The sequence below is a fragment of the Hyperolius riggenbachi genome, chromosome 1 (assembly GCF_040937935.1).
Source record: "Hyperolius riggenbachi isolate aHypRig1 chromosome 1, aHypRig1.pri, whole genome shotgun sequence".
Classification (NCBI taxonomy): Eukaryota; Metazoa; Chordata; class Amphibia; order Anura; family Hyperoliidae; genus Hyperolius; species Hyperolius riggenbachi.
In genome coordinates, this window is record NC_090646.1 from 103,743,182 (window position 1) to 103,765,244 (window position 22,063).

Genomic DNA, 22,063 nt, shown 5'->3' on the forward strand with positions numbered 1-22,063 from the left:
TTTTCCTGTAACTTGCCAAAATGTGTCAAGCAAGGGTCTAGTATACAGTGCAGGTGAGTATTAACTTGTATGCACCTCAATACTGTTCACAGCATGTTTTGTATTGACATGTATAACCGTCAATACCGCTAGGGAGGTTAATGATGCTCCCCAATAGTTTTTACTATAAGCCGGAAGCTGGCTAGGTCTCTAAAAACTAACGTCATGACACATTTGCACTGAGAAGGTGTTCTTTTCACAGTAGGGTTTACCCCATGCATTTCTCTCATAGATTTTCTACATGGGCTTTAGAGATTCTGTCACAGTGAAATCCCCTTATCAGAAGTGTAGAAGGAGCTTCTTATTCCCCAGCTGGGGAGTTCCTCTGATGTGAGGCTGTGAGATTGGCCCTTCCTCATGCCTCATTACCAGTGAGATTATTGCCTCAGAACGCACATTGGTTGAGGAATGGCCGCTTTCTTCAGAGACTCATGAGGCAGACACACTTTATACATGCCCCTTTATCTGTGTTCACACATTGCCTGTAATAAACCAAATATTTTCTTCTTACAGCTGATGTTCTTTGGGTTCTTCCTGTGCCTAGATGCCTTCCTGTATGTATTCACTTTGCTCCCACTGAGAGTCCTGCTGGCTTTTGTCAGGTTAATCACACTGCCTTGCTGTGGATTAAGGTAAGTTGCTGTAATGTGTACATTATTGTTTGTTTTATGTACGGAATCATGGCCTCCTACAGTAATTCCATTATTATCTTGGAGAAGCCTCAATCCTTCTTGTAGAAAAACTATCTATCCCTTCTTTGGGGGTCTTTATGCCGATTCCAAATGTAGACATTTCTACTGTGTGAGGCCACCTTTCCTCTCCTGCTTGTTAAAGCACACCTGGATATACGGAGATATGGAGGTTGACATATGTATTTTCTTTTAAACAATACAAATTGCTTGTCTGTCTTGCTGATCCTCCAGTACTTGACTGACTGACTTACTGACTGACTAGATTAGCCACATGCTTGTTTTAGGTGTGTGATTCAAGCAGTACTGATGCCAGAAAGAGCAACAGGACTGCCAGGCAACTGGCATTGTTTAAAGTGCATCCGAGATAAACTTTTACTCATTGCATAATTGTGTTCCTTTCATATAGTTAATAGGGCATTCCTCAAGCCAAATACTTTTTTTTGTTTTGTTTTAATTCCCTATAAACTAAACAATCCTCGCCCACAGCTTGAGCCTTAGTAGCAAGGGCTTATAGGAGCTCAGTCTGGGCAGGAGGAGGTTACTAGCCAGAGATTTCAAAGGCAGAGGGGAGGAGGAGAGGGGAGTAAAGTTTTCACAGGCTGAGGGCGGGAGATGCAGATCAGCTTACCTGTGTGTAATGTGACAGACAGAACATGGCCGCTCTCATTGTATCACAGGAATAAATAATTATAAACTGTTGAAGCTGTTTGCAGCTAGATTTGCTGTGTAAACTGTCTAAACTTTAGATAAGATATATATAGACAAGTTACTTGTTATAGTTTAGTTTTTCATCTCGGATCCGCTTTAAAAGGAAATAAATATGTCAGCCTCCGTATCCCTCTCACTTCCGGTGTCTTTTTAAAGCTGAGCTGGTCTAAACCACCCAAATGCAGAATGTCCTTCCCTTCAGGGTCTAAACTCCTCTGTGATATGATTTTTTTTTTTCAATGGATTTTAGCGTCTAAAACCCTAAAATACAGAAAATAAAATCACACGTCAGAGAGGTCCCCCAGTTTAGGCAGCCCCCCAGTACTTCGCTTGCTTGGGATCAAGACCATTGCATCATTTCTTCCTCCTGTCCTCCGGGGGGCACTGCATCTCTATGGTGAGATTGTGGTTTGTCAGGTGACAGATGACGATCTCACCCGAGAGATAGGGAACCTTGGAGGACTCATAGAAGACGGGCTGCGGCTGTCCGAATCCAGGAGAGGGGAGCTCTGAATACCACACCCCTACGCTCTCTGCAGATACTTCCCAGGCTCTGGATTACTGAAAGCAGCACCTTTTTTAATTCACCCTGAGCCTGGTTCAGAAATACCGCTAGGAAAGATGATGGGAAAAATGGACACAATCACATTTTAAAGAGCATGGAGATATAGGGGATGCTATATTTATTTCCTTTTAAACAATGCAAATTGGCTGTCCTGCTGATACTCTGCCTCTAAAGGTGAGTACACTCCTATGACTAATGTTGTGAATCCCGGACAACATCGCTGGGCCGGGCTAAACAGATGCAAAGTCAGCTATATAGCTAACAATACGCTCTGTTGCTATGCAGGGAGGTGGAGCGTGACCTCACATGGCCAGCAGGGCAAGCTGCAGCACAAAAGAATTGGCCACCGCTGCTTTACACGCATCAGCTGAGACATTCGTTATTGGCCGCCACAGCCAACTTAAGTGATGCGTGTGTACGCAGCTTAAGGGTCCTTTTACACTGGTGCAGTATGATTTGCGCACAAACTTTGTTACATGGGGCAGACAGGGAATCCGGAGGCAGCCAGGCCCCCAAAAAAAGCATACCTATGAATCGGCCACCAGGAGAGTTGGGCGTAGGGTAACGCCGATAAATAGTTCACCCTGCTCCTGCACAAGTCCCGGCGGCGTTAATTACTATACCCCCTCCAGGGAGCCATGGATAGTGGGGGAAAGATGTAATTCAGCATCCAGCTATTGCTGGCGGCCGAATTACAGTGTTTTTGTAGTAATTTGTGCTCCATGTTTTGATGGTGCCCAGATCACTCACTGAGCGTTGCTATAGCCGAGGTTCCTACTATGGTGACGCCGGCTGCACCCAAATCTCCTGCGCTGATCAGCATTGCACACCTAACCTCAGTCCCGGTCACACTGCTGGACAGGAAACACGTCAACTGGAAATTCCCATCTGTGCACCACACTGCTGCCTCTAGAAATAATGAAAATGTGTGCGTTACCATTGACTTGCATTGCATCTGTGTCTGCAATGTTACAGCGCACAATAAGTGGTAACGTACTGCTTTCTTTGCTTCAGCTGAATAACTTCCGTCTCATTGCAGGAAGTGTGGCAGGTCTCATTGACTTTAAAGAAAACCTGTAACTAAAAAAAGTTCCCATGGGGGGTACTCGCCTCGGGTGGAGGAAGTCTCCGGATCCTATCAAGGCTTCCCCCGTCCTCCTGTGTCCCACAGCGGTCTCGCTGTGCCCCGCCGAACAGCAGGGATGTAAATATTTACCTTCCGGGCTCCAGCGCAGGCGCAGTATCGGCTCTCCGCAAGCGCTGGCTCCCCTAAAGCGACCTGCAATCCTGGCTCAACAAGCCTAAAAAGGCTTGATATATTTACCTTCCCTGGCTCCAGTGGGGGCACTGTTGCGGCTCTTCCCACGGAGATAGGCGGAAGTAGCCGATCGCTGTCGGGCCGCTCTACTGCGCAGGCGCAAGTCTCCTGCGCCTGCGCAGTAGAGCGAACTCGACACAGATCGGCTATTTCCACCTATCTCCGTGCAGAGAGCCGCAACAGCGCCCCCTCTGGAGCCAGGAAAGGTAAATAAATCAGCGCTTGTCAGGCTTGTCGAGCCAGGATTGCGGGTCGCTTCGGGGGAGCCAGCGCTGGATTGCCTGCAGCTACAGGGGAGGGGGAAGCCTCATTGGGACCCTGAGGCTTCCCCCTCGCGAGGTAAGTACCCCCCAGGGGAACTTTTTTTTGTTAGTGTCTCTTTAATAGCCCTTGTGACGACCTGTGGTAGGGAAGGGTAACGCGAGGCAACATGGTAAGTGGGAAAGGGGCCTCCTACATTTAGCCATGCACCCTGGACAAGCAGTCTGATCAGGTGCTCTGACTGAAGTTTGGATTAGCCACATACTGCGATGTGATGGATAATTGTATTGTGTGTACTAAGCAGAACAGTGGATTGTGGCTTTGACGTGTTTCTGATTTTGAGCAGTCGGTGGGCATTGGAGGGGCGTCTGTGCCTTCTAGGAAAAAACACCCAAAATGATTACGAAGAGTACCTAATGGAGCACCATCATGAAATATTGTAAAATTTAGACTTGTATGTGCATGCATAAGTAAAAAATGTACATTTCTATTGGAAGTAAAATGTACTATATTTTTTCCCGTGTGTCACTCACTTAGAGTAGGTTCACACTTGTTTCAAAAACATATCCGTGGCTCCGTTTTTTGGCCCGGATCAAAAATGGAGCCACAGATACAAATGTCAAAAATAGCAGCCTTCTTCACACAAGTTAAAAACGGATCCGTCTGCGTTCCGGGGGGAAAACCTGAACGGACGGTCTGGATTTGCAGGATTTTCATGGACCCTGGATACACGGAGGGGATAGTGAAAATCAATAGGAGAACAGATCCCCCTCTACATAGGCAGCTTTGGACACAGAAACTGATCCTTTTTCTGTGTCCCAACCTGTGGGTGGGGAGGGGGCCGCCATGCTGGGGTAGCAGCCAGGACGGGGGGGGGGGGGGCAGCAGACAGCGGACAGCAGGGTCCCCCGCCCCTCCCTCACCTGGGTCCCCCATCCACGTTCCCCCTCCAGCTACTTGCGCATAAGTTGTTATACTGTATGTAGGCAGCAAGCAGGGATGCTTATTTTCCTTACTTCCTTCGCTCGCCGCGTCACTTCCTGCAATGCCGCCCTCCGAAGTATAGAGGACAACATTGCAGGAAGTCAAGCGGCGAGCGGTGGAACGCAAGTAGAGAAGGTAGGCTTCCCCTATAGATGCCTACATAGATGCCCCTCCCCCCCCCCCCCCCCCCCCCCCCCCCCCACAGCCGGGCATACGTTTCCTCGGACCGGAAACGTATGCTGCAAAAATGCATTTTTAGGAAAGTGTGTGTGTGTGTGTGTGTGTGTGTGGGGGGGGGGGGGGTTGGCAAGTGGACAAGTGTGGACCTAGCCTAACAGTAGGATGTAGAAATCTTGACAGGTTTTGGACTATTCCATTTCCTCAAGGATGAATCTTAGTATTTCCTTTTATTCTTTACAAAAGCACTTCCCGGAATTGATCTACACAAAGATGCTAGCAAGCGGGTCTCCACATAGGGTCCGTTCGCATTCCGTGTTAGAATCCGTTCCATTGAGTTCGTTAGACGTAGTGTTTTTAATGCCAGTGTCAACCGGCCCTTACTGTGAGGCTGTGCACTTTTTCTACGAAATGTGAATAGCGCTTGAATGTCTGTCACTGTTAATCGTATATAACTAGGACTTATAATTGCATCAGCTCAGATATTTCTAATATCAGTAAAATAAGCTGCTCTAGTCCAGCCATTGTCCTGTTCCTAAGCTTCATATCACATAGCTGCTTCTAAGTAAACACAGAAGTAGTAAGAGGCATTGTGTGCTTGTGTTGTGGCAGACTGTGGCTTTGTAGTGGATCCCTTATGTCAACACATCTTATAGTAATTGCGTCACATGAAACAACACAGACTTGTACTGTAAGCATATTCTATGTCTGCCGCTGGGTCTTCTCATAGTGAAACCACAAGTTATATGACACAGAGCACCAGAGATTCCTATCTCTGCGCACCAAAGATTCCTGTCTCTTTTGCTAGAGACCTATAAAGATGCTTTCTTCGATAACAATAAAAAATGCCCAGGACTGGGTGTTTTTTTGCCATTCTCAAAGTTTAAATAGTTTATATTCAAGAATAAAGCAGCCCCCCAAGGTAATGTGACATGATAAACGGGTATGTATGTTTTTTTTTTTGTTTTTTTTTGTTTTTACTTTTCTGCTTGAAAGTTTTAAAGTGACACTGAAGCAAAGAAACCCAAACCTTATGATATAATGAATTGTATGTGTAGTACGGATAAGGAATAGTACATTAATAGCAAAGAAAAGTCTCATTATTTTTTTCTTCGGTTATATAGCTTTTTTTATAGCATTGCATCATATTGTCATATTTGCAGTAAGGCCTGGTGCACACCAAAACCCGCTAGCAGATCCGCAAAATGCTAGCAGATTTTGAAACGCTTTTTCTTCTTTTTCTGTAGCGTTTCAGCTAGCGTTTTGCAGTTTTGTGGAGCGGTTTTGGTGTAGTAGATTTCATATATTGTTACAGTAAAGCTGTTACTGAACAGCTTCTGTAACAAAAACACCGGCAAAACCGCTCTGAACAGGCGTTTTTTCAGAGCGGTTTGCGTTTTTCCTATACTTTGAGGCAGAAACGCATCCGCAATCCAAAAAATGCCTCACCCTGGGAGTATGCGTTTCAGCAAAACGCCTCCCGCTCTGGTGTGAACCACCCCATTGAGATACATTGACCAAGCGTATCCGCAGCCGCAAGCGGCTGCAGAAACGCTGAAAAAGCCGCTTGGTGTGCACCAGCCTTTAGTTCTGTTTTATCGTTTAAAATACAGAGGGCTTGATTCACAAAGCGGTGCTAACAGTTAGCACGCTGGTGAAAAGCCCTTTATCACGCCTAAACTCAGTTTAGGCATGATAAGTTTAGGCGTAATACGTTTCGGCGTGATAACTATAGCACCAATCGGGTTAGCACTGCAGTGCACAGCTGATCAAAAGTTTTGCGCTAGCAAAGTCTGGTGCACTTTGCATAGAGTTTAATGGCGCTGCTTTGCGTGCGGGACTTTGCGCACGATCTAAACTTATCTAAACTTATTACCCCTAAACTGGCTTTTCACCAACGTGGTGCAATGATTATCACGCCTAAAGTCTTTTAGGCGTGCTAACTGAGTTAGCACCACTTTGTGAATCGAGCCCAGAGTGATGTTTGCAGAGCTAATGACCCTTTAAACTTTCCTGCAGTAAAAACCTTGTCTGAAGCTGTCTGTCATTGTTTCTTTGATGTGTAAGTGCCTCAGAAAACAGCATTGTAGCATACCCAAGTTGGATCAGAGAGCTCAAAGAAGCTCTTTTGCATAGATAACAACTGAAGTTTCTTATCTCTTTCTGTACTGAAAACTATGTATTACTTATTTCTGTGCTACTAATGTTCTACTTCTTAGCTGTACTACACATACAATTCATTTTCTCTTATTTTCGCTACAGATTCCCTTTAACCTTCAGGCATACAATTGACAGTTTCCCTCTTGTTGGACCCTTGTCAGACTATAGCATAACCCTCACTGATATGGATTTATAGCCATAAAACTTTTTCCTGTAGAGAGGAGCTTCTGAGAGTAGGGGATAAAATAAAAAAAGGTTAATCGTTCTCATTTTTCAGCTCTGGGACACTTAAAGGACTCCTGAAGTGAGAGGGATATGGAGGCCGACCTGGTTACTTTCTTTTAAACAATGCAAATTGCCTGGCTGTCCTGCTTATGATCTGCCTCTATTACTTTTAGCCATGGACTCTGAGAAAGCTTATAGATCAGATGTTTCTGACTGATGTCTGACTGGATTAGCAGCATGCTTGTTTCAGGTGTGTGATTCAGACTGCTGCAGCCAGAAAGATCAGTAGGACGCCAGGCAACCGGTATTATATACTGGTAATAAACATGGCAGCCTTCAAATCCCTTTCACTTCAGATGTCCTTTAATAGACTGCCATTAAGCAGAGACAATAAAACATTGATTCTGATTTTTAAATGTTTAAATCTAAAGTAACAGTCTGCTGCGGTTAAACAAGGTGCTGTAGACATTGCAAACCAGTCATTTTTTTTTTTATCCCCTCACTGTGTGTGGTTGTGGTGCCATAAACGGACACTAGATGGCTCTGTTTCATTGCATTTCAACGAACGCTGGGTGTTTTTAGTAACTGTATTGGATCCTTGTATCTGTGAGCTTTGCTGCATAGATTTCAGGTTTTATGTTCAAATTTACAGCACCGTCTGTGCATTATACTACAAAAAATTCCAGAAGGTCTGCACACTCTAAAGTACCATGTCCTGTTTATTCAAAACATGTGACAAACCATTCTACAACCATGCGGTTTTGGCATGCGTTTTTTACTGCGATTTCGCATAGAAACTAATGTTAAATCACGCAGGCAATGACATGGTTAAAATCGCATAAATACTAACCTTTGCGAAATCGTGGTAAAAAACCGCATGCATGAGATTTCGTCAGCGGGGAATCAGCGGCGATTCCGCACCGCACAAATGGAAACGGGCCCTTAATGTTTGTATACTGAAGTTGCTTGCTATCTGCTTCTCATTGAAACTGACTCTTGTGTCTGATGATTGTCTTATGTTTCTAGTGATGGCCGGTTGCTGCAGCCAGCTCAGGTGTGTGACATCTTTAAGGGGGTGATACTAGTGATATGTTACTTCATGATGCACTATGTGGACTACTCCATGATGTACCACCTCATCAGGGGACAGTCTGTCATCAAGCTTTACATCATCTACAACATGTTGGAGGTAAGTATTGCTGCTTTCCATGTCTCCCTCTGTAGGTCTAGCAAAAGTGGCCTCTTATGTTGTATAGAAAAAGAAATCTAGATAGATGGTTCTGAGCATCTGCATAGATCTCTTATGGGATAACTGTATTTCTGCACAGAAATCTTCAAAAGTAGCCTCTAGTCTATAATGCTAAAGGGGCCCATACACTGGTCGATATCAGAGATCGATCGCAAATCGATGCACGATCGAGCGGCCGATCGATTTGCGGCCAATTTCAACCGATTTGATCTATCTGACAGGATGGCAAATCTAGGTCGATCTGCTTTTGGCCCATAGAGTTGCACTAGAACTAATGGTGCAGTAATGCCTTTAAGGGGCCCATACACTCAGCCGATTAGCGGCCGAACGGTCGAAATCGATTGACCGATCGATCAATTTGCGGCAGATTTCGATCGATTTCAATCGATCTGACATGCTGGAAAATCTAGGTCGATATGTTGAGATTGCTTATCAGTTTGCATTGGACCTAATGGTAATCTGATGGCAAAAAAAATGCCATCAGATCGATTTTCAATAGACTTCATAATGAAATCTATTGGAAATCTGTTCCTAGTAAAAAATGTTCCTAAACACATTAGATAGATCAGAAATCTATCTGATGATCTATCTGCTGCTAATCTAACGAGTGTGTGGCCACCTTTAGATTGATTTTCAATAGATTTCATTCTGAAATCTTTTGGAAATCTTTTCCTAGTGTGTGGCACACATTATGCTGGGCATACACTGCTCGTTTTTTATTATCAATCGAGCCGCTGATGGCTCGATTGATCATATCCGACGTGTCCGATCACCGCGCTGGATCGATACCGCGCTCGATCCCCGCGGGCGTACAATGGAAGAAACAAAGCGCAGATTAGGAAGTGCCCGTGGGGACGAGCGGGAATCGATCCAGCGGCTTGATTCCGGCGCAGAATTGCACCGTGTATGCCCAGCATTAGGCACACATTACACTTCAGATAGATCCCGGTGAGATTCGACCTGACAGGCATCTGACAGAAATTTAGCTGATGGTCAAATCTGCCGCTAATCTATCAGTGTATGGCCACCTTAATGCATTGATTGCCTAGTGTCATTTGCTCCTGGTAAGGTAGCCATACACTGGTCGATTTGCCATCAGATACGACCAACAGATAGATCCCTCTCTGATCGAATCTGATCAGAGAGGGATTGTATGGCTACCTGTACTGCAAACAGATTGTGAACCGATTTCAGCCTGAAACCGTTCACAATCTGTTGTGGTGGTGCTGCTACTGCCGCCGCTCCCCCCTTCCCGCCCCCCCCCCCCCCTCCGCATACATTACCTGCTCCGCCGGCGCGACTGCCCCCGGTCACCGCTGCTCTGTCTGCGCTCTGGTCTCCAGGTCCGGCATGCCTCACTTCTTCTAGCCCGGCAGGAAGTTTAACAGTAGAGGGCGCTCGATGGCTGAAAGCGACCAGTGTATAGGCCTCTTTAAAGAGAACCTGAAGTGAGAGGCATATGGAGGCTGCCATATTTATTTATTTTTAAACCATTCCAGTTGCCTGGCAGTCCTCCTGATCCTTGGCATCTAATACTTTTAGCCATAGACCTGGAACAAGCATTTAGATAAGATGTTTCTGACAAAAGTTCTGACTAGATCAGCTGCATGCTTGTTTCAGGTGTGCTATTCGGACACTACTAATGCTGGAATGATCAGCAGGATAGTCAGGCAACTGGTATTGTCTAAAGCCCCATCTACACGATACGATTCTTTGTACGATTCGATTACGATTCTATTTACGATCCGATTAAATCCGACATGTCCGATCGGAATTCGATTCGATTCAATTCGATTTGCCATTTTAAAACAATGGCAAATCGAATTGAATCGAATCGAATTCCGATCGGACATGTCGGATTTAATCGGATCGTAAATAGAATCGTAATCGAATCGTACAAAGAATCGTATCGTGTAGATGGGGCTTAAAAGGAAATAAATATGGCAGCATTCATGTACCTCTCACTTCAGCTTCCCTCTAAGTAATCAGACATCACACAAGTTGGCAGTGATTACTGTTGGGAGTCCTTTCTATCCAAGGTTTTCTGCTGGTGGCATTAACATCTGTGACTACACCATGCATAGTAACCCTGTATGGCAGCATCATGACTAGTGGCCTGATGAAACGCAGCTGTCTGCCTTGTTTCCAGGTAGCAGATCGCCTCTTCTCGTCTTTTGGACAAGACATCTTGGATGCTTTGTACTGGACTGCCACTGAGCCCAAGGAGAGGAAGAGAGCGCACCTCGGGGTCATCCCTCATTTCTTCATGGCTGTGCTGTATGTCTGTATCCTTTCTTTTGTGAGAATTGAATGACCAATTTCTGTAGCTAAAGAACAATGGGAGAAAGGAGCGCTCCGTAGTGTGTTGTCCTTTAATAGATAAAACTAATGCGCATACAGATTGCACTTACTGGATAAAAAGCGTTTCAGGCATAAAATTTGGCCATACCAGCTATCGACAGTAACTGTAACGTTACCTGAAGAAGGCATGGACATGCCGCAACGCGTCGTGACGGTATCCAGCACACATTGAGCACCAGGGAGGGCACCACAGGTCCATCACACCATCCAGACCAGGATTGCTACTGGCCACAGCTGTCCCCAGGTTACCCCGGTTGGTTGCTGTCGAAAGGGCTGGTATAGCCCAATTTTATGCCTGAAATGCTTTTTATCCAGTAAGTGCCATTTGTATGCGCATTGGTTTTATCTATTAAAGGATAACACACTACTGAGCGCTCCTTTCTCCCTCTGTTCTTTTGTTTATCGAGTCTAGCTGTACAACCTAGCTTACAGGAGCTGCAAGAGTGTGTGACCTGCCAACAGCCTAGTAGTTTGAGCAGCGCAAGATTGCCCATCTTTTGTCAATTTATGTAGCTGTAGATGGACCACTCAACACTGTGAATAGTACTTTTTTTGGGGGGAGGGGGGTGGGGGGGTATTTACATATGTATTTTTTTTTACTGTGCATGCTTGTCATGCCAAGCTCTGTCTTAATGCTGCAGGGGCCTCTTAGAGTTAATTAACTGATCCAACGTAATTGGGACACAGGAGAGGCTCCGCCCTTTCTTGGGAATGCAGTCGCAGCCATGTTTCTGCAGTCTGCCGAAGCTCTTAGGAAACCTCTGCTTGTGTTGCCGCAGCCCAATTACAGCTCAGCATCCACGGACGCAATTCCAAGGGGGCGGAATGATCGTCTGCCTGAATTAAAATGAGGGCGGATCAAGTAAGTGTTTAACCCTGAGACCCATCCAGTCTTTTATCCTTAAATCAGAGCCTGGCATGACCAGCTCAGTCTTTTTTACTCCAAGTACTCTTTAACGATCTTGATTCTGCGGGTAAACTGATGGCTCTGTCCTTAAAGAGGAAGTGTCGTGAAAATCTTAAAATTTAAAACACATACAAATAAGAAGTACATTTCTCCCAGAGTAAAATGAGACATAAATTACTTTCCTCCTATATTGCTGTCACTTACAGTAGGTAGTAGAAATCTGACATTACCGACAGGTTTTGGGCTCATCCATCTCTCCATAAGGGATGCTCAGTATGACCTTTATTCTTTACAAAGACACTCCCTGAAAAAGATTTACACAAAGATGCTGGCCGGCCTCCCTGCTCACCATACACTATTTTGGCAGTTGGATTGAGAAACTGCCATTCACTAAGTGCTTTTAAAAATAAAGAAAACCCTGAGAACCCACCTATGAGAAGATGGGCTAGTCCAAAATCTGTTGGTTCTGTCAGATTTCTACTACTTACTGTAAGTGACAGCAAGATAGGAGAAACGTAATTTATGGCTCATTTTACTCTGGGAGAAATGTACTTCTTATTTGTATATGTTTTAAATTTTAAGATTTTTTTTGACAGTGTCTCTTTAAGTAATTTTTCCAAATTGAAAGTCTCAGGAATTTACTTAAAGGAATACTATCGATGTATGCATTTATTTTTAAATGCTGTATGTTGTAGCACACATTAGGACAAGTACTAGGAGCAATTTGATTCCTCACACAGCTGTTCCTCTCAGCTGTAAAATCCTCCGTCAGTTTTGGCCGTCAGTGTTTGATACAAATGTATCTATATGCTGAGGGCTCCCAGAGGGCTAAGCCCATGTCTGCACAGGGGAGTTGCTATCAACTCCTCAGTTTATAGTTTAATTATCACCTTGCTGAAAGAATCTTATTGATATGGTGGTAAGGGGTTAAAGATTCTAGCAATGTGTGTTTATTATCTTTGCTTCTCTTGACTGATAAAGATACTAATAATGCTAATTGTAGACAGTGGTCTGCCCCTCTCAGCAGCTTGTAAAGTGGATGCAGCCTGGAGTGAATCTCCTCAAGCAGGCAGCCAGTCTGAGTGTAAACACAGAGTCGTGGTATAGCTAGTTATATTCCAGCAATATTCCAGCTCATTTAGTTACCTGTTACCACCTCAGATCAGCCTATTTCTCCTCATGTCTGCTGCATGCTGTGAGTGACACAGTGAAATATATTTGTGAGCTGTGTGACAGAGTAACCAAGAAGCTCAGGGTGACCCAAACTACTATGAGCTGTGTGAGAAATGAATTTTTAAGCAGGGATAGCAAGAGAGAGACCTGGGTGAATAAATAAAGTGCCCCTAGCACTAGTGGTAATGTGTACACTAATATACAGTATTAAAAAAAAAAGTCGTTTCAATCGATAGTACTCCTTTAAAACGTATTAAAAAAATCCATCAATGGGTGATCACATAGACACTTGCCTGCTACTGCGTACCAGTTCACCCTGTCATTTGCTAAATCACACTGCAATGAAACTGTAAGAAGAAACGCAGTAATGAGCTAGAAAACTGCCAAACAAACCCCAGATGAAAACCATGCTCTTACAGAAGGCTTTAGCTACCCTGAATCATTGCAGGCGGCATGCAGTGCTTTTTTTTTTTTCTTCTTCTCCGCTCAGAAAACATGGCACTAAATGAATTGCGCTCCCGAAACACCAAGTGCACTGTCCCCAACAGTTGCAGCGAATGCCGTGACACTGATTCTATATGTACACAGAGTATTTGAACAGTGACTTCCGCTGTCTGTTGGCACCATGTCTTGTAGATTCAGATTTGTAGACCTGTACAGGAGCGCCTCTAGGCATAGGCAGTACAGGCCATTGCTTGGAGTGCCATTGGTCCTGGGGGGCGCCATGTTGCTGGATTAAGCCCGCCCCAAAATTAAGCCCGCCCCAAAATTAAGCCCCACCCAAAATTAAGCCACACCCCTGTCGGTGTTCTATTACTTGCTTCTGCTTCATCTACTTAGCGTAAGTTGCAGGGAGCTGACACTTCTGTGCCTTGTGCAACCTTCTTTCATCCTTTGTGCCATCTCTGCCTTCTTCTGTGCCCTTTGTGCCATCTCTGCCTCCTTCTGTGCCCTTTGTGCCTCCTTCTGTCCCCCTGTGCCTCCTTATGTCTCCTTTGCCTTTATTTGTCCCCTTGTGCTACCTCTGCCCTCCTGTTCCTCCTTCAGTCCCACTCTGCCTCCTTCTGTCCTCCTGTGCCTCCTTCTGTATCCCTTTGTGCCTCCTTCTGTCTCCATGTGCCTCCTCAGTCCCCATGTGCCACCTCTGTCCCCTGCGCCTTCCTCTGTCCCCCTGTGCCTTCTTCTGTTACCCTTTGTGCCTCCTTCTGTCCCCGTGTGCCTCCTTTAGTCCCCCGTGTGCAGGGGCGCCTCTAGCCATTTTGTCACTCCAGGCGAGAAAATCTGTGGCGCCCCCAACCCCATGGCGCCCTTCCATGAAAATAATCGTAATGCAGCAGCGTTTCACCAGGAAATAATCATAATGCGGCAGCGTTTTTCATCAGAAAATTCACAATGCGTGCAGTGTTTTACCAGAAAATACACGTAATGTAAGGCTGCAGAAGTGAGCTTACGGGCTGCAGGCCAGTGAACTGCAAGCCTGTTCACCACCTGGGGACACAAAATCTGGTGGGGGGGTGGGTGTGACCACTGTCCCCCCTGCACAGCACTCATGACCACCTGGTCGGCCTGGCACCCTCTACAATGGGTCAGAAGGAGGCACAAAGGGGGAACAGAAGGAGTCACAGGGGCGCCTCTAGGCATAGGCAGTACAGGCCATTGCTTGGAGTGCCATTGGTCTTGGGGGGCGCCATGTTGCTGGATTAAGCCCGCCCCCCAAATTAAGCCCCACCCAAAATTAAGCCACACCCCTGTGGGTGTTCTATTACTTGCTTCTGCTGCATCTACTTAGCGTAAGTTGCAGGGAGCTGACACTTCTGTGCCTTGTGCAACCTTCTTTCATCCTTTGTGCCATCTCTGCCTCCTTCTGTGCCCTTTGTGCCATCTCTGCCTCCTTCTGTGCCCTTTGTGCCATCTCTGCCTCCTTCTGTGCCCTTTGTGCCTCCTTCTGTCCCCCTGTGCCTCCTTATGTCTCCTTTGCCTTTATTTGTCCCCTTGTGCTCCCTCTGCCCTCCTGTTCCTCCTTCAGTCCCACTCTGCCTCCTTCTGTCCTCCTGTGCCTCCTTCTGTATCCCTTTGTGCCTCCTTCTGTCCCCATGTGCCTCCTCAGTCCCCATGTGCCACCTCTGTCCCCTGCGCCTTCCTCTGTCCCCCTGTGCCTTCTTCTGTTACCCTTTGTGCCTCCTTCTGTCCCCGTGTGCCTCCTTTAGTCCCCCATGTGACTCCTTCTGTTCCCCCTTTGTGCCTCCTTCTGACCCATTGTAGAGGGTGCCAGGCCGACCAGGTGTTCATGAGTGCTGTGCAGGGGGGACAGTGGTCACACCCACCCCCCCCACCAGATTTTGTCTCCCAAGGTGGTGAACAGGCTTGCAGTTCACTGGCCTGCAGCCCGTAAGCTCACTTCTGCAGCCTTACATTACGTGTATTTTCTGGTAAAACACTGCACGCATTGTGAATTTTCTGATGAAAAACGCTGCCGCATTATGATTATTTCCTGGTGAAACGCTGCTGCATTACGATTATTTTCATGGAAGGGCGCCATGGGGTTGGGGGCGCCACAGATTTTCTCGCCTGGAGTGACAAAATGGCTAGAGGCGCCCCTGGACCTGTATATACGGAAATTCTTTCATGTAGTCTGTTTTTTAGGCCTACAAATACATACGTTGCTTTTGTACTATTGCATTCCATTTAAGAAATTGCCACTACACATATTTGAGGGTTTATTTTGCGTTTTAGGTTTTTTCAATCCTTGTGTCATCCCTGGAAAGCACAAGCGCTTAAACGCAATGAAATGTGTCCTAAGTCTTGTGTCATGCGGCTGCATTGTTGAACACTTTCCTTAGCCTTTCTCCAGTTTTACATGCCATTCTCATACTTGTGCAAGCCACCACACTCAATGTGGCCTTCAACTCTCACAACAAGTCCCTGCTCACCATCATGATGTCCAACAATGTAAGTGGCTTTTACTTGTTATCAAAGCAATGCTATATACACATCCATATAGTATAAACTTACATGTGTAAACCCTGTCAAAAGAATGCGCAAGTAAAGAAAATAAATCCACCATGTAGCAAGGTTTTAGTTGTAGTAGTGCTTAGAATAATTTAAAGGCTCAAAAAGAGTGCTTAAAGTGGCATTACACTACCAAAACTAAAAATTTAGTACCTACTCTTAGGTACTTAAAAGAATATTTGAAAGTATTCCCTGTATGTAAAAATGTTTTTTTTTTTTTTTTTCATTACAAAGAGAGCAGTACAGGCTTGCTTATCTTTGCTATTCAGCAATTGTAATAATTGCCAACATTAATATCTCCGCATGGTGTCTTCACTCCTTTTCAGCTGACATGACACAGCTGTTGCCAAGCCAATGTGTCTATTCAGCAGAAGTAGGGAGGATGGATCAGAATCAAGACACAGGCATAGAGTGTCTCCTGGCTGGCAATGATTACATTTGTCGATTAGCCAGAGATAAAAAAAAGCTCTAGGCAGTAAAATTGTTTTTACACACAAGAGATGCTTTAAAATAGTTTATGTATCCAAGAGTAGTTTCCAAAATTTTAGTTTTGGGAGTATAATCCCACTTTCAGGTGTAAGACTGGTTTAAAGAAAGCCTATGAAAAAAAATAGATGCCAGAGAGAACTCAATATGTCACTGAGTGTTTCTCAGGGGATGTCACAAGATAATTCACCATAGTCCTAGTCTACTCTCACTGCCATAGATCTTTGTCCATAACCACAGTTTTTGAGTGAGCCGACTAGCTTATCAGTGTATTTTAGCGATGTGCTATGAAGTCAGGTTGCCTGATGAAAACTTGATAACATGGGAAGAACATACAAATTCCACACAGTGCCTAGTCCAGAGGTTGATCCCAGGTCTCTGGTGCAGCTTTTTACTACATATCCATACTGCCTTAACCACTTTATCCACCACTACATTATATCTACGTCCCCTGTGACTTTATCTAAGACATGAGGATGTAGATATACGTCTTGTAGCGAAAGCAGTGCTGTGCCCAATTGGGCTTGCTCCTCTGCAAACCTCTGGCACTATCTTATGCAGCTCTAATTGGTGAAAGGGAATATATGCTCCCTAATCCAACAAGATTGATTTTTACCATTAAAAATACATTTTTTTCCCACGGTTCATGGTGAAAAAAAAACACACTGTAGCATTATTTCATAATTGAATATCCTCACCATAAATTGTGGCAGGAATATTATCTAAGGTTTGTGGTAAATGGTAGAAATAGCCGAACAAAATTTGTGTTTTATCTACAGTAGCACTTTTTATATTTAATCTGGGAATTGGTAAAACTGAGAAATAACGTGTTTTTTTCCCTCTTGAAAAAAAAAAACTATATATATTTCATTTAGGTGTCATAAGTAGGGATAAAGTTATTGATGATTAAATAGGGACATAGCTAAACTGTCAAAACTGCTCCGGTCCATAAGTGGAAACAAGGTCTGGATGCGAAATGGTTAAAGGGACCCTGAGCAGTGACTGAAATTAGAAGATTTCACTTACCTGGGGCTTTCTCCAGCCCACCGTAGGCCGCAAGGTCTCCCGACGTCGTCCTGGCTCCTCTCCGTCTGCCTCCGCCGGCTCCCGTTACCGGCTACACCCGAGCCAGTTGTCGGGCCGGCCCTTCCTGGCTCCTCACGCATGGCGTCATCACGGCAGCCAGTGTGACAGGTCTGCACATGTGCGGTTTTCTAACGCAAAAATGCGCAGACCTGTCACTCTGGCCACCGTGATGACACGTAGCGGCGGGCGTGGGGATCCAGGAAGAGACGGCCTGACACCCAGCCTGGGTGTCGCCGGTAACGAGCCAGCAGAGGCATATGGAGAGGAGCCAGAAGGACGCCGGGGGACCTCACGGCCTAAGGGTGGGCTGGAGAAAGCTGCAGGTAAGTGAAATCTTTTCATTTCAGTCACTGCTCAGGGTCCCTTTAAAGGACATCTTTTAATAAAGATGGGAATATTTTATAATAAAAATGGGGGGAAACTGCAGATTCTGTCCATAGAGGAGCTATCTCACCTCTAGTCTATGCAGAAAACCTCCCACCTCCACTGGCCAACAGTTGTGCATAGCAACCGCGAACAGCCATTGAGCCTATTATCGCAGGTGCATGTGCTGTCAGTTTCTTTCAACAGAGGGCTTGTTGCTGGCCAAACCAGGTTGGTTGTCTCATGCTCCTGGGACAACTTTCTTATCGAAGGTACTCCGGAACCTGTAAATAGGACACGTCGCACAGAGCGGCTTCCCCTGTGCAGGTAGAGTGACTTTCTGGCTGTCGCCATCAGTGTGCTAATGGGACGTTTTTACACTCACTGGCTTTTACTAATATCTCTTTTTTTATTAATGGGTTTCTTTGATAGTTGTCCTTTAATCATAGGTTCCCTCATATTAACCTCCTCAGCGGTATGGACGAATATATCTGTCCATCACCGCCGGAGGTCGCCGCTCAGGCCCTGCTGGGCCGATTTTTGCTAAATAAAAAGCAGCACACGCAGCCGGCACTTTGCCAGCCGCGTGTGCTGCCTGATCGCCGCCGCTCTGCGGCGATCCGCCGCGAGCAGCGGCAAAAGAGGGTCCCCCCAGCCGCCCGAGCCCTGCGCAGCCGGAACAAAAATTCCGGCCAGCGCTAAGGGCTGGATCGGAGGCGGCTGACGTCAGGACGTCGGCTGACGTCCATGACGTCACTTCGCTCGTCGCTATGGCGACGATGTAAGCAAAACAAGGAAGGCTGCTCATTGCGGCCTTCCTTGTTTATTCTGGTCGCCGGAGGCGATCAGAATGACGCTTCCGGAGCGCCCTCTAGTGGGCTTTCATGCAGCCAACTTTCAGTTGGCTGCATGAAACAGTTTTTTTTTTTAAATTTAAAAAAAAACCTCCCGCAGCCGCCGTGGCGATCTTAATAGAACGCCAGGAAGGTTAAAAAGCTTTTGTGCAGGCCATATACCATACGATGTTTGGTAGAACAGTTATGTCCAAAGACAGAACAACAAAAGTTGTTTAGGTGATATCTTTAATGACTAACTGTACAAGATTTCTTTGCAAGCTTTTGAAACTAAGTTTCTTCTTCAGGCCTGTTTCAGAGATCAGAACCATGCAATGAACAGATATGCAGTCATTATCTTCCTGTTATTGATAGTTTACCTGGTCTACCACCTCCTAACATTAGATATTGGTCAATATTTCTGCAGAAATCTTATATCACACACGCCCTCACTAACTTTATGCTCCACAATGTAGTACAAAGCTATGATCAGTCATGTACCGCAGCTGAATTACTGCTTTACCTTATACATAACATGATCTATTTTCCTGCTCAGCTATGACTGTCTCCTCCATTATCAAATAAATATGTAAATTGCAGTATCACTGTCTTAAAACAAGAGGTAATATCAGGTTGTCACTTTTACACTGTTTATAATACATCACTTCAGGATGGACAGTGGAGCCACGCAGTTCATTCCTGTTTATGGGCAGTATTCGTGATTTGTCTGGTTCCACCCACCATCCCAAAGCAATGCATTACTTGAAATTGTTTTCTACTTTATGAAGGTAATGCTATGTTTCCATTGCTATAAGTGAAGGACTTTTAGTTTGCGTTTAGCGTATTATGCAAAATCCTATTTCTACAAAATAAAAATGACTACTAATTACCACTGCAAAAAAAAGTATGCATATATTTAATATGTACAATTGCCCAAGAGGAAAATGCACTGTAAATTACTTTTTTGTATGTTGCTGTCACTTACAGTTGGTATTATTAATCTGATGATTTTGGACCTCTTACTGACTCGTCCATCTACCACAGGAGAATCCTCTGGATTTCTTTTTTTCTCTTAAAAGGAACCTGTGTTTCATTAAAACAAATGTCTACTAGTTCAGTCTGTATTCTGCAGAAACCTGCCCAACTGTACACTTTTGACTGATACAGCTGTTGCAATGGGCTGTTATTCATTTGCTGTACTTCTTAATTTTTCAGTTTGTAGAAATAAAGGGGAGTGTCTTCAAGAAGTTTGAAAAGAATAACCTCTTCCAGATGTCAAACAGTGGTATGTGTCTAGCTTTGTAATCATGGTAACTAATTATATTTGTTTTGTGAATAATTCAAAGAAGTAAGTGTAAGTAAGGATCCTTTGGGTTTTCTGTAAGGGGTTCATTTACCGCCGGCATTTAACTGCCCATTCAAATAGGCAGCGCCAGTACCCTCGTTTGTGCAAACCCAGTGTTTAAATCCCTAATTTTCCCGTCTTTTGAGGCGACCCTGGAAGCAACAGGTTGCTTCCAGAGTCACTTACCACCGTGATTCTGTGTCTTCCTGTTGGGGGGGGGGGGGGGGGGGGGGAACGACAATCACTGCTAAAATCCACCAAAGTCACTAAATGCTTTTCTGCATGCGAGACGCCACCAGAAGTCCATGTGAACTAACCCTGAATATTATTGCAGGCAAAAGACCAATTCCTCTAGTTGATGTACAGGATAAAAGGTTATATTTTTATGAACTAAATGGTTATACATGCAACAAGTGTACACATCGATGTTCTTCATAGTTGATAGGGTAGAACAGGTAGATTCTGGGAAGCCAGTTGTCCAGTATGTATGCCCAATTCTGGTACAAGTTGCTTAAAAATTTGAGGGTGCTTAATTATACATCCCGGAATAGACCTGTTCTTTTACAGGGATATTCAGGAATATACACAAAAGTGTAGTTTGTACATAGATGGCCTTGTGAAAAGATACGTGGCACTGCCCACACACCACTTCCATCTCAGTGTTTCCTACTCTTGCACTCCTATCATGTGGCTCTGTTGAGTTCTTATAATCTGTCTGGAGTACCGTATTTTCTGGCATATAAACTGCACTTTTTCTCCCCAAAAAATTTGCCTTATATCTCAAATACTGGTAGTCCTCGACTTACGAAGCTCGCCGACACAAACAGTCAACTCGCTGCGATGTCGGGGACTCCCTGCATGTCTCCCCTGTGTCTCCTCCACTCCCCATGTGTAAATACAGTTCGCGGCAACGCGGCTCACCTCATCCAGCGATTGCAGAACTCTTCTCTCCTGCGCAGCTCCCCAATGATGATGCGATCAGCAGAAGGCGACAGTAGAGGAGCAACGCTGGAGGTGAGAGGCTCGCCTTGGAATCACTGGATGAGTTGAGACGCTGCCACTAATTGTTTTTGCACATGGGGCGGGGAGTATGGGGGCGGGGAGTATGGGGGCGGACACCGGAGGACCACACCGGAACAGAAGGGGACACAGGGACCAAACAATGACCTGGGAACAGAATGGGACACATGGGACAAAGGAGGACTCAGGGACACACAGGGATCGCAGTAAGACACGGGGACAAAAGGATACACGTGGGCAAAGGAGGAGAAGATGGGGTCCAGAGGAGGACACTGGGGGGACATAAGGGGGCAAAGGTGGACACACAGGGGGAGGACACATGGGGACAGAAGGGGCAAAGGAGGACACAGTGAGACACCTAGTAGGACACGGAGGATAGAAGGGGACACACGGGGCAAAGGAGGACACAGTGAGACACACAGGAGGAGCAAAGTAGAACATGGGGACAGAAAGGGGCACACAGGGAGCAAAGAAAGGCATGGGACAGAAAGGGACACAGAAGGACAATGACATCTACAAGATGCTCCATGACCATGGACGCACCAGGTTTAGTATATATATTTTTTTCCCCTGGTTTTTGCCCTTTAAACCTAGGTGCATCTTATATTCCGGAGCTTCTTATACGCCCAAAAATATGGTACATGACTTTAAACCAATAGTCTGAGTATGCATTTTGGTAACGCAGTGCAGGCGCAGTGTGATTTCTTATAATGACTGAATCTTGGAAACATTCATTTTTGTAGATGTAGCTGCCCTTCTGAAAGCAGTGGTTTAGTTCCTATCAGTAATTTGTCCATCATCACCTTCTGCTCTGTGTTACTAAATAAATCCTGCTGTCCTGTGCCTGTGGAGAAGTTCAGAGCTTGCGGGTTCCTCTGCTTACATGGTGCATCCTGTCAGATAACTCGCAGTCAGCATTCAAGGCACTGTCCACATTTCATGACTGCTGACTCTGAACAATCTGGTGCATTGGTGGCCGGCTATGATCATCACTGAGCAGCTGGTTCATTGCCTAGAGCGCTGTATACTATGAGGTTCACAGGCTGAACACTGCAGCCATCTCCATGTAGATAGTGTTCTTATTATTGGTGTCTGAGCCTTT

General features: G+C 45.3%; 1 protein-coding gene across 2 annotated transcripts in view; it reads left to right on the forward strand.

The window, feature by feature from the left end:
* Positions 1–22,063, forward strand: part of TAPT1 (transmembrane anterior posterior transformation 1) — a 129,591-nt gene that overhangs the window by 60,583 nt on the left and 46,945 nt on the right. For both annotated transcript variants that reach the window (XM_068277773.1, XM_068277781.1), the window contains exons 3-7: positions 553–671; positions 8,156–8,318; positions 10,528–10,663; positions 15,671–15,768; positions 19,812–19,881. In XM_068277773.1, the coding sequence (XP_068133874.1) occupies positions 553–671; positions 8,156–8,318; positions 10,528–10,663; positions 15,671–15,768; positions 19,812–19,881 (586 nt within the window). The remainder of the gene's footprint in view (positions 1–552; positions 672–8,155; positions 8,319–10,527; positions 10,664–15,670; positions 15,769–19,811; positions 19,882–22,063) is intronic.